Genomic DNA, 13,621 nt, shown 5'->3' on the forward strand with positions numbered 1-13,621 from the left:
GATTCAAGGATTAAAGGAGCTTTATTGTCATTGCAGAGCTTGAAGGTTCATGAAAAGGAGCTAAGGTCCCGGGTTTAGAGGAAGTACAATTATTACAAAAGAACCGCGTACAAGAAGAGTAATGGGAAACCATGTATAGAAACTTAAAAAAGAGAAGACTGGACAATACATACTTTGCTTTAAATATGTAAAAATATGGATATAAATGAGAATACTTTTCGGTGTCTTGCTCAAGGGCACCTCAGCAGTGCTCAGGAAGTGAACCAGCACCTCTCCAGCTACCAATTTTCAGACTTGGTCCGCAAAAGGACTTAAACCAGTAACTCAGTCAGTAGGGACTTGGGTTGGGAACTGGAGGGTCGCCAGTTCAAGTCCTGGTTGCGCATCAAATTACAGAAGTTTTGTTAATGTTACCCTCATTCTCATGAAGTGTAGTGACATGGTGAGATGAGTTGACCTGTCTGAGAAATCTGTGGTGAGCATCGTATTCTTTTTGTCAAAACATCGATGTGTGGCGCCATGGACACGATGATTGTCTAACACAGGTCAGGATGATGATATATCACCATGTCAGTATTTTGTCCCTGCCCCATGCAGCTACCATAAAGAGAGTGGATATTAAAGTTGGAGTTGAAAGACAAAAAAAAAACAAGATTTAAGATGAACAAACGAGATGACATGTTGGGCTTAGTGGAGCTATAGCATATCTAATGTTTTTTGTTGCTCTAACATTCCTAATCCTTCTGTCTTCCGTCTTTTAATAACACATGTAAAATAACAAATAACAAGGTTCAGTTATTGGGCAGCTTCTACATCTGTAGGTTTCCTGGCACTAAGGCTGAGGTTGTTAAGAGGCTGGCATGGCATGACTCATCCTGTAAGTAACTGAGAGCTTTGTGGAGGGTTACACGGCAGACAAAATGCAACAACTGAAGTGGAAATAAAAAAAAAAAAAAGAGAAAAAAGCACTCACTTCTGGAAATTGCTCCAATGACCTAAAAATCACCCCCATATTTTCTTCCTTGCAGCACTCCACTGGAGCCTGTTGTTAGTTGCGTGACACTTTGTTTTTTTTTGGTTTTTTTTGTATCCGGCTCTAAAGCACGTTCACTTATTGGACTTTTATTGTTTTTTGTGCAACAAAATGATTCTCCATTTGATTCGTTCACACAATTTAGGAGCTTATAGGAACATTTGTATTTGCTTTCAACCCCATCAGCCGTCACATTCACAATCCTGGACGTCACTATGTTTTGTATTTTTCTACCTGAGATTGTCCTCATTACATTTCCTGCATTGGAAGTGGCCTCTGTCTAACCTGTTGACTTTGACTGCTCCCTTCAGCATCCGAGGCAGCCCGTGACAGCAGGGAAAACCCATTGGCTGATAGAGGTAACTTGCTGCATGACATCACCGAGCTTGGGTCATTACGCTGCCTGGGTAAAAAGGCATCAAAGCAAAATGAGATACTTTGGGGGTGGCTTCACAAATAGACTGGGAGTCATTTAAGCAATTCATTGCTTTGCCAATGGTGTGTAGAAACAAAACACTTTGTTGTTGGGGTTCTCTCTCTCTCTTCCAGCACTTTATAGCTTCACTCTTCTTCAATTTTCATTGTATTTCTCTCGCTCTTGTCTTCTTTTTTAAAGCTCTTTGCATCTCTGCTTTCGACTCCGCTCTTCCTCTCTCCTCACACACACACACACACTCTTAAAACACACTTAAAGACGAGAAACCTCCTCCCTGCACCTGGCTCCCCACAATAGAGTGCTGATCAAACACATCCGTCTTTACATGCCTGCCCTGATAGTTCCATAATGGGGCCCATAACGTGAACATTCAGCTCCATTGTTTATGCCATTAGTCACACAGGCTTATGGAAAATGACTGCGATGCTATATTGAAAAGCCATCAGCGTTCGGCAGCGGTAATGCTGCAAGCTCCGGCGTGCCAAGATGCTATCTATCACGCGGCGCATGTTTCCTGTGCACACAAAGCTGTTATAAAACTGGCAATCTGTTGGCACTTTGAGCGTAATGAGGAAGGTTTTCTTGATGACATGATAAAGCATTTTGTGAAGCAGGAAACGTATCGGCTGCTCATGATACAGTATAAGTATCTCATCAAATGTACGGTATTATAAGTCATGATACAGAATGTGTATAGGAGGCCTGCAGGCAGTGGGTTGGATGATGCGCTCCAAACATGACACAACTACTTTATACAGCAAACACATTTTATTACACGTCATAGTCTTTAACATTACTTAATTAGGCTTAAAGCATTTCCACACTGTCGGTGTAGGACGATAACTACCTTTAATTTGCTAATACTGATACAATCATAAGTCATGACACAGCACAGTAGAGTAAAAATGTCAATCTCATTTAGAGATAAATGATCTCAGCAGAGATCTAAATGACTCTGTGATGCATATTCATCACTTAAAGGAAGAACGTGTGACTTTTTGATCCAGTAGGTGTCGCTCTTGAGCTCCAGCATGAAACCAAAACAAACTGCTGTTTGGCCGCACCTCCCCCATACTGAAGCCTCCGCTCTCCTCCAGAGACACACCTCCAACCCCCCTCTCCACTCGCGTTCAAACGAAGGAGTTATCGATTAGAACGCGTCATAATTAAGAACCGTTAAGCTCAAGCGGTGGACAAAATAGTCCTTTTCTCGAGCTGCAATCACCTGTGACCTGCATTGTTGTGTTAGCATGCTGATGTTAGCGCTCTTTGGTTAGCTCATAGCTTCATATTGCACATACATAGACACAGAATGACTGAGATCTAAAGACACATGACATTCAAATAATCTGTGAGTATGTTCTTCTTTTCTCTAGTCCTTGACTTAAACAACTTTAGGCCGTCCTGTCCATGTAAACATGATGTAAACAAGGCTCCAACAACAACACAGCCAGCGGGACTCACGCTTCTCACTCGTTGTAGACAGTCATGACTCAGAGAGACATTCACACAGGATATTCTTGATTTCTGATCTATTTGTGTGTCAAATGTTTCACATTCGTTCTTTAATAAGCAGCTCATATATCAATGGCTGTGAGATTTGTATGCAATATATAATTTGTTCAGCAATGCTGAAGCCTAGTCGTATGTTTGATAAGCTTAATATAATGATAGGGGCCACAAGTCATGCTTTAGAAACATTATTTTACAGCAGAATCCATCTCAAATATCCACGTTCAACGCTCACATCACAGATCGTCAGTGATTTAGATTCAATAATGAGAGCACAATATGAAAGTGAGTATGTTGTGACTCAGTTGTGTTACAGTCTTACTTATTTGTGCTCCTTGACTTCAGTTCAGCTGCTGCACTTAAACACACATGGAACAGCGAAGTATATATAAAGGCTATTATTAGCACAACAACAAGTTGCAACATTAGAAAAGGTGCATTATGAAATAAATAAAATGCATGTTGTATTTGTCTGCAGTGAGAAAACAATAACATAACAATAACATGATAGAAAATATACAAAGAAATAAGGAATTCTTCTAATGAGAACTTGAATATGAGTCGTCTCACAGCAAGATGGTTCCTGGTTTGAACCCCTCTTGAACAGTTCTGTTTTGAGAACTGTTTGCATGTTCTCCCCGTGCATGAGTGGGTGCTCTCCAACTTCCTCCCACAGTCCAAAGACATTCTCTTTGGTTAATCGATGACTCTAAAATTGCCCGTAGTGTGAACGGCGACCATTTCCAGGATGTACCTGCATCTCACCCAATGACAGCTGGGATTGGCTCCACCCCCCCCCTCTCTCCCCCCCTGTAACCCCAATGGGACAAAGCAGTTTAGATAATGGAATGGATGGATATTTCATTGCTGTATGTTGTCATATTACATAAGTAAAAAATCAGAATACTCCCTCCCACCTTTAAAAAAAAAAAAAAAAAAAAAAAGCGTTGAGTTTTTATGACATACTGGGGAGTATTCACGAGTTCCCTCACTCTGTGTTGTAATAAACGCGGTGTGAGCGGCGCAGTGATTAATGGCTGCAGACCTGTGGCAGCCCACTTGATGCTGCTTCTGTGTTCTCTGTTAGCAGCCTGTCGGTGACACATACGAGTCAATCAGAGCGGGCCGTTTTCGACCGCAGAACACAGACTCTCCGGCTTAATTAAAGTGATGTTTCAAGCTGCCACCTGGCCCTCTGCAGACACACACACACACACACACACACACACACACACACACACACACACACACACACACACACACACACACACTTTACAAGTGTAAAGTTACACAGACTAAACTGAAGCATTGAAAACTTAAAAAAAAAAAAAACACACACACAAGCCATATGGTGTGCTTCTCAGAAACACACCTCAGATTCACACACACACACACACACACACACACACATACTGACACTGCACTTTCACACATAAGTTTACTCACACAGCAGCGCACACATACGTGGAGCGACATGGAGCAGCTGCTGGTGTAATTGCTCGGGGTTGGATGAGGTTATAAATGGTTTCTAGTGGGTTGTGTAGCTTTTTAAAGAGCGAGCTGCAGGCCGTCCAAAGAGTAGAGAGAGAGAGAGAGAGAGAACAGCTGATTCAGTTTAAACAGAAAGTAAGAAGTTAAGAGTGTGTGTGGGTATCACTGATTCTTCCCCCACACATGATATCGTCATCACATGGCAGCATTGCAGAGTGGCAGTGTAAGCGTTGTGTGCAGGATACAAAGATGACATTTGCAGGGTGCTGCTTGTGTGCTTTTTACTGTCACATATCCACCTTTAGACACACTCAGAGCTGCCTTCACTTTCTCACTCATGTCACTCACACACACACACACACACACACACACACACCTGCCTTCCTCATCTCCTCCTCCATGCTGTGCCAGGCCCGGCTCCGTCGATCGCACAGGTATTTGATATTCATGGTCTATCAGCATGGAGCTCCAGCGTGAAGCTTCAGAAAAAAAAAAAAGAGTGAGAGTAGAGCGAGAGAGAGAGAGAGAGCAAAGGCGAGGAGGGGGTAGACGAGAGAGGGGTAAGAGAGAGAGAGGGAAAATTGGAGTTCTGAAAAGAAGTGGAACCAAGAGGCAGGAGAGCAGAAAAGAGGTTGTAGAGAATGGCAGATTGATGAAGAAGAGGGAAGAGAGCGTTGAGATTTTCCTTTTTTCTATTTGAACAAAGGGTTGAAGCATGAAAGGAGAGAAGTGTGCTCGCAGGTGTGTTCACACACTTTTTTGGAAATGTAGTGTCAATTTTAAAGGGGAGAGGAAAAAGAGGGATGGAGAGGGAGGAAAAGGGTGCGAAAATGTGGATGATAAATGTAGCGATAGAAAGTGAGGGAGGTAAAGTAGAGATAGAGAGTTGGAGTATGAATAAAAAGAGATTTGTGCTACAGTAGGCAGCCAACAATGCTCTCCATGCCTGACTTCCCTCGACCAATTACACCCTTCACTGCCTCCTTCTCACCCCCCCTCCTTCTCCTTCTCCTTTTCCAGCACCCTCTCTTTCTTCCTTTTTTTTCACCACCTTTCGCAACTTTCTTTAACCGGCATCACAGCGACAGGTTTGTCCGGTCCAAAGTTGAGCTCTCTCTCCGCCGACTTGTTAATCGTGTCAGGCACCGGCAGCTGGAGAGAAGTGTGGAAGTGAGAAGTGGAATCAAGTGGGGAAAAAAAGGGACGACTTTGAATTCTCTCATATGCTAAATATTGAGTCACTCTGTGGAATACAGAGGAGGGTGAGGAGGGTGAGGAGGGTACGAGCTTTAGATGTGCTTTGTGGGAGAAGTTCAGTGGAGGGAAAGAGAAGAGAGAGCACCCTGTTTTTTTTTTTGTTTGTTTTTTTTTACTGATACAAGCAAATGTGCTTTTATTTGCTAAAATGTTTGTTAAACAAATTCTAATTGCTATTCAGGAAGACAAGGCCTTTATTGTCATTATCAGCTCAACATAAACAGATTTGGAAATTGGAGATGTGGTGCAGATACAACATTAAAATCATATTGACATTTTTTTATTTTTTTTTCTAAAATTCATTTTTTGAGCTTTTAGCCTTTATTTGAGAGGAAAGTGGTTAGAGTAGGAAATCCAAGAGGGGGGCTGCAATCCGACTTTCACCTGTGCTGCATGCCGGCATGAAGGACTACAGCCTCTTTACATGAGGCGTGACATAACCACTAGGCAGCTGGCGCCCCAAATACTAAAGAAATATAAGTAATTTAATTTTTTCTAAGATATTTTTTGGGCCTTTTTGCCTTTATGAGATAGAACAGCTGAAGAAAGACAGGAAATGTTGGGAGTAGAGAGTGAGGGGAGGATGACATGCCGCAAAGGGCCGAGGTCGGATTCGAACCCGCAGCCGCTTCACTGAGGACTATAGCCTCTGTACATGGTGCATGCGTCGCAACCGCTAGGCTATTAGCGCCCCCAATACAAAGTAATTTCACAGACACTTGTGAATATTATGATGTAATTACTTTTTAACACTTTTGATTCTCAACGATACAGATTTTTTAAATCATCGTTTTTCCAACAAATATCCAGTCAGCACTTCATTTTGTGCTTTGTTTGATTCACACCCCACTAGAAATCCTAAAGAACATTCAGTCATAAAGAGGGTAACATCACCATGCTTAACTTAAAATGATTACAATATATTATTGAATATCAAACTGTCCCATCATGATTCATATCTGTCACCTGATTGGCTAATGACACAGCCTTATCTCCCTCACCATGCTCCCCTCAGGATGACAGGAGAGTGCAACATGACTTCTTCTTTGTCTTCTTTATATTTATAAACTACAAAACTGAACTCTGCAGAGAACATCTGCTCTTGAGTAGCAAAGACAAGAAACCTCTTACACCCCCCCCCCCCCACACACACACACACACACACACACACACACACACACTCTCTGTGATTGCCTATTCTCTGTTTTCAAACAGACAAAGCCACGATTCAGTCATTCAAACACACTTACTGTTTCTTTTTCTCTTGTTAGAAAACCAAACAGGCTGAGAATAATAATTGAATCTGGGGTTTATAGATGCCACTTGTTCCTCAGATAATGGGTATTTCCTCCGTGCAGCCCTGAAAAAAATCACAAAGTTGTCATCTTAATGTCACCTGGAAGGCTTTTTAGCTTTTTTCAAAAAGCTGTTTACCTCAGCCGCTTCAGAGTGCGAAGCTGTCATTTTAACCCCATTTGATAAAAAAAAAACGAAAACTAATTTCAAACACAAGGCTTTGTTCCAAAAACAACAGCGGCTCCTCAGGTTGAGCTGCTTCAGAACAGTCGTGCTTCTTCTCTCGTAAATCTGGGATGACAGAAAGAGAAATGAAGAGGAGGAAATGGAGGGTTTGTGAAAGGTAAAGAGACAAAATGAGGGTTAGAGAGGACAGGCGGCGCAGAAATAAAAAGGAAAATGAGCAGCGGGAGGAGTGACAGAAAGGAGGGAGCGATATAAAGAGACAGGAGAAAGAGAGAGAGAGAGAGAGAGGTGGACGTACAGTGAGAGAGGTGGCAGTGTGTCTGTCTCCCTTTGTGTTCCACATGGATTCTTCCCTTTCTGTCCGCCTTTTCATTCACACTCCCTCGCTCCCTCGCCCGCTCGCTCTGTCATTGTCATGCTCGCACACTCTCACTTTTCTTCCACGCCTTTTCACCCCTCGCTCTTTCTTTCCCCCTCCTCTTGAGCCCATCACTCCTCTCCCTCTCCTCACCTTTGTTCACCTCGTCTTCCTTACAGTTTCCTCCGCCTGTTTTATTTATCTCACTCTTTTTTAGCTTCCTCTGAAAACTCTTCAATCGACCATTTTTTTTTAAAAGCTACACAACTCCAGCAGGAAAACAGCCATCAGTACCTGAAGCATTATTAGAATAACTAGAATAACATGACTGGAACCTCAGGAGAAACCGTCTTAATGACGTGTAGAGAAAAGAGAGAACGATATGATAGAGGGCGGCTCTGTAACGTTTTAGCAATGTAACCATGGAGATTTGAACCTTGACCTGGAAACACAGATGTTTGGTGTTTTTTTTAGTGTGAATCAAATGGCAAAGCACTGAAGCAAAAAAAAAAAAGTAAGAAGCTATAAAACATCAGAGCTCAACACACAAAATGTACAGAAGGAGCTGTGCAGATGTGCAGGTACTTTGTGCAGGATGTACAGTGAAAATATCCTCCAGAAAAAAAACTCCTCAGTGTGCATGTAAACAGAAAATATTAAAGTCCAGTGTGCGTTAATGTAACACATTAAATCAGAGCCAGCCTTCATGTTCCTGTACTGTTCTGTGCATCGCTGATCCGTTTCAGTTTGGGACTCCTAGAATGACACTTCCTGTTTTCTCATTTCTGACTCTGACCGTCGGCTGTTCAAGAGGACTGTGTTGATTAAGTCTTCACGAGTTAGCCTCTGATTTAATTCCAGGCTTAATAAATTGGATTTTAGGTTCCAAAGTTATTCAATTCCTTTGGTCTAGTGAGCTATTATTCTGTAGCACTTCTCATGAAATGTGTCTAATAAAATAGAAATGGCTTTTTTTAAGGTCGTAAATTAATTACCGGTGGCTTTTCTTTTGTCTTTCTAAAACATGCAGAGACTAAAGTAATGCTCTTCCTTCCCTTCTTCCTTCCTTCCTCGGTCCCCATTTCCTTTCCTCTTCCATACCTCCTTCTTATGTCCTTCTCCTCCTCTCTCCTGCATCTCCCCCCCCCCCACCTCCTTCCCTGCTCCGACTCTCCCTCCCTCACTTTTCCAAACCCAGAGCAATCCCATCTCTCTGCGAGCAAACAAAGGGAGCTAATGACATGCTGACACCGAGCCCCATGATTGAATTCATTAGGCGTGCACAATAATTGCCAGGCGTGAGCGTGCACGCACCCATCTATTCAGAGGACAGCTGTCAAATAACAAGCAAGAGAGAACAGCTTTTTATTGTTGAGCTGGAAGAGAGAGAGAGAGAGAGAGAGAGAGAGAGAGAGAGAGAGAGAGAGAGAGAGCACCTGTTGTGGAGGAAAGGAGAGAAAGAGAGAGCACTCAGCATGTCAATTAGGCTGCTGTGTTCATGTCGGCTTACTGGGAAGTTTTTCTGCCAGTTTGACGCACTCTGCATCATGAAGCAGCTGCATGGCGGGTTGAATCAGTTCTCTGATGTTCATCTGAGTCCTTTAAGTGTACAGACTTTTTTTTTTTCATGTTTATTTTTAGGGCTTTTTCTGCCTTTATTTTTAGAGAATGGACAGTGCACAGTGGGAAGGACGTGCGAAAAAAAGGAGCCGCAGGTGGGATTCGAACCTGGGCCGCCCCCCTCTTGAAGATTTTAGCCTCTGTACATGGGGCGCACGCACTAACCAGTAGGCCCCCCCAAGTCCGTTTACGCCTAGAAATTTGGACAAATTTGAACATTGGACTAAATCGAGATTAAAGTGAAACTTCAATTTTTGGTGACAAAAACTTTGATGAGGTCAAAATGTTCAGAATAAAGTTTAATTTTAGAATCTAAATTTTAATTATCCACTCTAACGTTGGACTTTTAAAGATACGATATGTCGAATTTTTACACTGAAATAATTAACAGACACACAACATGTTTATTGTTGCCATAGAAACACCGGATGTTACGCCATAGACCGCTACATAATGAGAGCTGCTGCTGAAAGCTGCCATACTGTCGCTGTATGAGCTGCTGTGATAAATACATCACGTAAATTCTACTCGGATACATCAGCTCGTCGGTAAACATATTCTCTTCCTCAGGTCGGTTTCGCCGGTTCGTCTTGATTACGGTGAACGTGGCATTGTTTTCATCGGGCGTAGGGTCGAAGTAACAGAGAGAATCACTCCCATGATTCCCCCCTCCAGACTCAACATCATCTTTTGTTATTGTTTTGATTGAGAGCCCCCTGGTGGTGGGTTTATCCTACTGCGGTTTAATGTGTTTCAGTCATACCAAAAAAAGGAAATAGAGGAAAAAGATTTCATTCCATTTCTTTCTTGTATTTCTTTGAATCCGAGTCCTGAGGTCAGGAAGTGAAATGTTTTAAAACATTTTCAGAACAGAGTGTTCATTTTATCCTCAAACTTTTAGATTTTTTCTTGACACTCAAATATGAGAAAAACGGTCTTCCTCACATTATTCTTTTTTTTGCTGTTATACAGTACTAGAACGTAGCTTAACATTAACATTAAAACCTTTTTTTGTTAAAAGTTTGTATTAAAACTGGCATGTGCAGGTTGGTACAGGATGCTACGAAATGCATGCGTCCTGTAGAAACTAGCGTCATGCTACACTTTAAACACAAATCTAAAAGTATCTGCAGTATTTGTTTCGTAGAGGAGGGGTTACAGATATAAATGAAACCAACATGAACTTAACAATCTTTCTCTTGAACCTCCTCTGACTTTGACTGCTACTGAATCGCCCTAAATCTGACTCACTTTAGCCCCCATTAGTCCTGATTCTGATAAAAATCCTTCTATAATTAGTTTGTTATACTTTCTAAAAAGCCTTAAAGACCCTTTGGCATTGATAAACCCGAGCGTTGTGTCTTGATTGTGGGAGATAAGTCCCCACCTGTGTATACTAAGTACCTGATTGAACACTTAGCAGCGCTCTTCTGTTTAACACTAATATATCTGATGCTAGCTAATGAGCTTGCACTCTGATTTACCTCCGTGCTGTCTGCCCCAGCTGCAATTTATATGCAAAAGTACTTTTCATTAACCTCAAGTGGCCAAATGAATGTCCTTTTAACTCCGGCCATGCGGACGACCCTCAGAGCAGGAATTAAAGGGGCTTAATGTTTTTACTTTGGGCTGGAATAAAAGCATCAATATTTGTGATTTGTCTGATTAAATATGCATTGTGTTATTTTTGCTCTTCCTGTTTGGGTTTTAGGATTTAATCTGAATCTGTTCGAGGTATTTCTCAGAATCTAAATGTCTGTCTCTCTTCTCTTTTCTTCGTTTCATCCTCTCACAGAAGTCGGAGGAGGACGACTTGGTCCTGACTCCAGACGGGACCAGAGAGTTCCTGACCTTCGAGATCCCCCTCAGTGACTCGGGGTCGGCCGGGTTGGGCGTCAGCGTCAAGGGCAACCGCTCCAAGGAGAACCACGCCGACCTGGGCATCTTTGTCAAATCCATCATTAACGGAGGAGCCGCCTGCAAAGTACGATACATCCTGCTCTTAAGTGGATAATAATGATAATAATAACTTTATTTCTATAGCACCTTTTATAAACACAGGTTTACAAAGTGCTTTGACAAACAAGAACAAACTAAACCAAACACAGAAGAACAGAAACAACAGCAAGAACATAACAAATGCAAAATACTCAAAATAATTAAATACAATTCAACAGAAAAGAACCCAAAGTGCACGATACACAACAGACATATTTAACCCGACCATCACAAGAACCATCATAAGAACCATCATAAGAACCATCATAAGAACCATCACAAGAACCATCATAAGAACCATCATAAGAACCATCACAAGAACCATCATAAGAACCATCACAAGAACCCAACAACACGAGCTGAGACCAAGAGGAGCAAAGATTTAAAAAGATGTAAGAAACTAAAAGAGCTAAAAGTAAATCAGAAGATAACAGCAATAAGAAGGTAAGAGCAGGAAAAGAAATAGAAACAAGTGGTTAAAGGACAAAAAACTATAATATTAATAATAATAAAAAGTAAATATAAATATAAAACATAAATAGATTAAGTAAGTAAGATAAGAAATTACCAAGTTAAAACATAAGAGGAGTTAAGATAAGAGCATAAATAAAAGAACAGTAAGATGTAAAAGAAGATAAAAATAGTAAAACCAGTAAGAGAAGACATTAAGAAGATGACATCACATAAAAGCAAGTCTGTAAAAGTATGTTTTAAGAAGGGATTTAAAAGAATTGAGGGAAAGTCTTACCTCCTCAGGGAGGTCGTTCCAAAGTCGAGGGGCCCTGACTGAAAAGGGCCGGTCACCTTTAGTTTTAAGTCTCGACTTTGGATTGACCAGGAGGCCCCCACCTGAGGATCTAAGACTAGAGGGTTTGAAGGGAGGTATCTCTGCACGGTTGATCATTTCAACAAAAAGCTGCTTTTTTAACTTCTGTTTAATTGACTTGTAATATGATATAACGTCATATGCACTATCATAATGTACTGTAAAGGATGCTAATGTCAACATATATATCTGATATGCCTCCCTTCATAATGAGCTACTGATCGTCCATGTGCAAAATAAACTCCAAACCCTAAACATGCCAAGAGGAACAAACTTAGACGATCACAAAAGGCTTCAAATATAACTCTCTGATATCTGCTGACGATCTGTTGTAAAGTGACAAGATAAAAGGAAGATCTCATGCAGCAAACATCTTCTTCTTTTTTATCTTACAATCACTCAGAAGCCCTTAGCGGAGAAATGTGAGCGCCACGTTTTTCTGTGTTCCTGAGCTGCTATGACGAGATGTTCAATCATTGATAAACTCAGTGAACACAAATCGCCATGTTCTCTGTTTTCTGTCTGCTGTCACTTTCAGCAGTCTTTTAGCTTGATTGCTTTTCACACAGGCTTGTGTTGACAGAACATAATAATGGACTTAAAAGCACACTTCTCTGTGGATGAGATAAAGATCAAACAGGATACACTCAGCGAGCGCCGCTCTTAGTCTGATGAGATAATGGTAATTGTCAACTTGCTTTCTCATCACGCAGCATGTGCTGTGAGCAGTTTTTTTTTTTTAAACACTTTTAAACGTCTTCTATCTCGTCCAACATCATCAGGACGGTCGACTTCGAGTGAACGACCAGTTGATTGCTGTCAACGGGGAGTCGTTGTTGGGAAAGACCAACCAGGACGCCATGGAGACGCTGCGCAAGTCCATGTCGACGGAAGGCAACAAGCGGGGGATGATCCAGCTCATCGTGGCCCGGAGAGTGGCCAAGAGAAACGAGGTGAGGAGCGAGGTTAAAGACGGGCTTTGGGGGGCGACAGGCCTCTAGCTCTGAGACATTTTGATCCCATTTATTTATTTGTTTGTGGTCGCTCTGTGACGAGAGAATGAGACGCGGTGTTGGAATGCGTTGAGCGGAAGCGACATGGTTCTTTTGAAAAGACTTCATACTGGAAGAGATTCATGATTAATTGTTTGATTTACCCCGGCCGAGCACATGTAACCTTTCACAGCAGCTGCAGCCCTGCTTCACACTCGAGCTTCACATGTTCACACCTCAGAGCTGCACACATTACAGCGCTGGTTCTGTAGTGTTGACCACTGACCCCCGAGCAATTACTGTGGGAAAAAAACTGGAGGAAGGGAGGGGTTTAACACCCTGCACAAGGACATGTCAACATTTGTGATGGAGTAAATGGGGGAGTGCTTTCATTCACAGTTTACTGCTCAGATATTTCTTTACGTGCTGATTTTCAGAGTCTGTTCCTGATGACAGTTTGGATTTAGAATTTTTCCTTTTTTTTTTCAATCTGCCGGGCTTGTGCGTCGGGGACATGTAATGTGATGTAATATTTTGACTCAATTGTTTGCAGAGTATTAGTTCAATTTGAGAGCAAAAATTCATCAAACTGGACACACATATTGCAAGTAGTAAG

General features: G+C 41.8%; 1 protein-coding gene across 8 annotated transcripts in view; it reads left to right on the forward strand.

Annotated features, from left to right (window-relative positions):
- Positions 1 to 13,621, forward strand: part of pard3ab (par-3 family cell polarity regulator alpha, b) — a 270,589-nt gene that overhangs the window by 146,561 nt on the left and 110,407 nt on the right. For 6 of the 8 annotated variants that reach the window (XM_065953638.1, XM_065953634.1, XM_065953635.1 and 3 more), the window contains 3 exons: positions 1,345 to 1,392; positions 10,985 to 11,173; positions 12,796 to 12,966. In XM_065953638.1, coding sequence (XP_065809710.1) covers positions 1,345 to 1,392; positions 10,985 to 11,173; positions 12,796 to 12,966 — 408 coding nt within the window. The remainder of the gene's footprint in view (positions 1 to 1,344; positions 1,393 to 10,984; positions 11,174 to 12,795; positions 12,967 to 13,621) is intronic. The other 2 variants (XM_065953641.1, XM_065953636.1) reach the window with 1 other exon arrangement.

Source organism: Labrus bergylta, chromosome 4 (genome assembly GCF_963930695.1).
Source record: "Labrus bergylta chromosome 4, fLabBer1.1, whole genome shotgun sequence".
Lineage (NCBI taxonomy): Eukaryota > Metazoa > Chordata > Actinopteri > Labriformes > Labridae > Labrus > Labrus bergylta.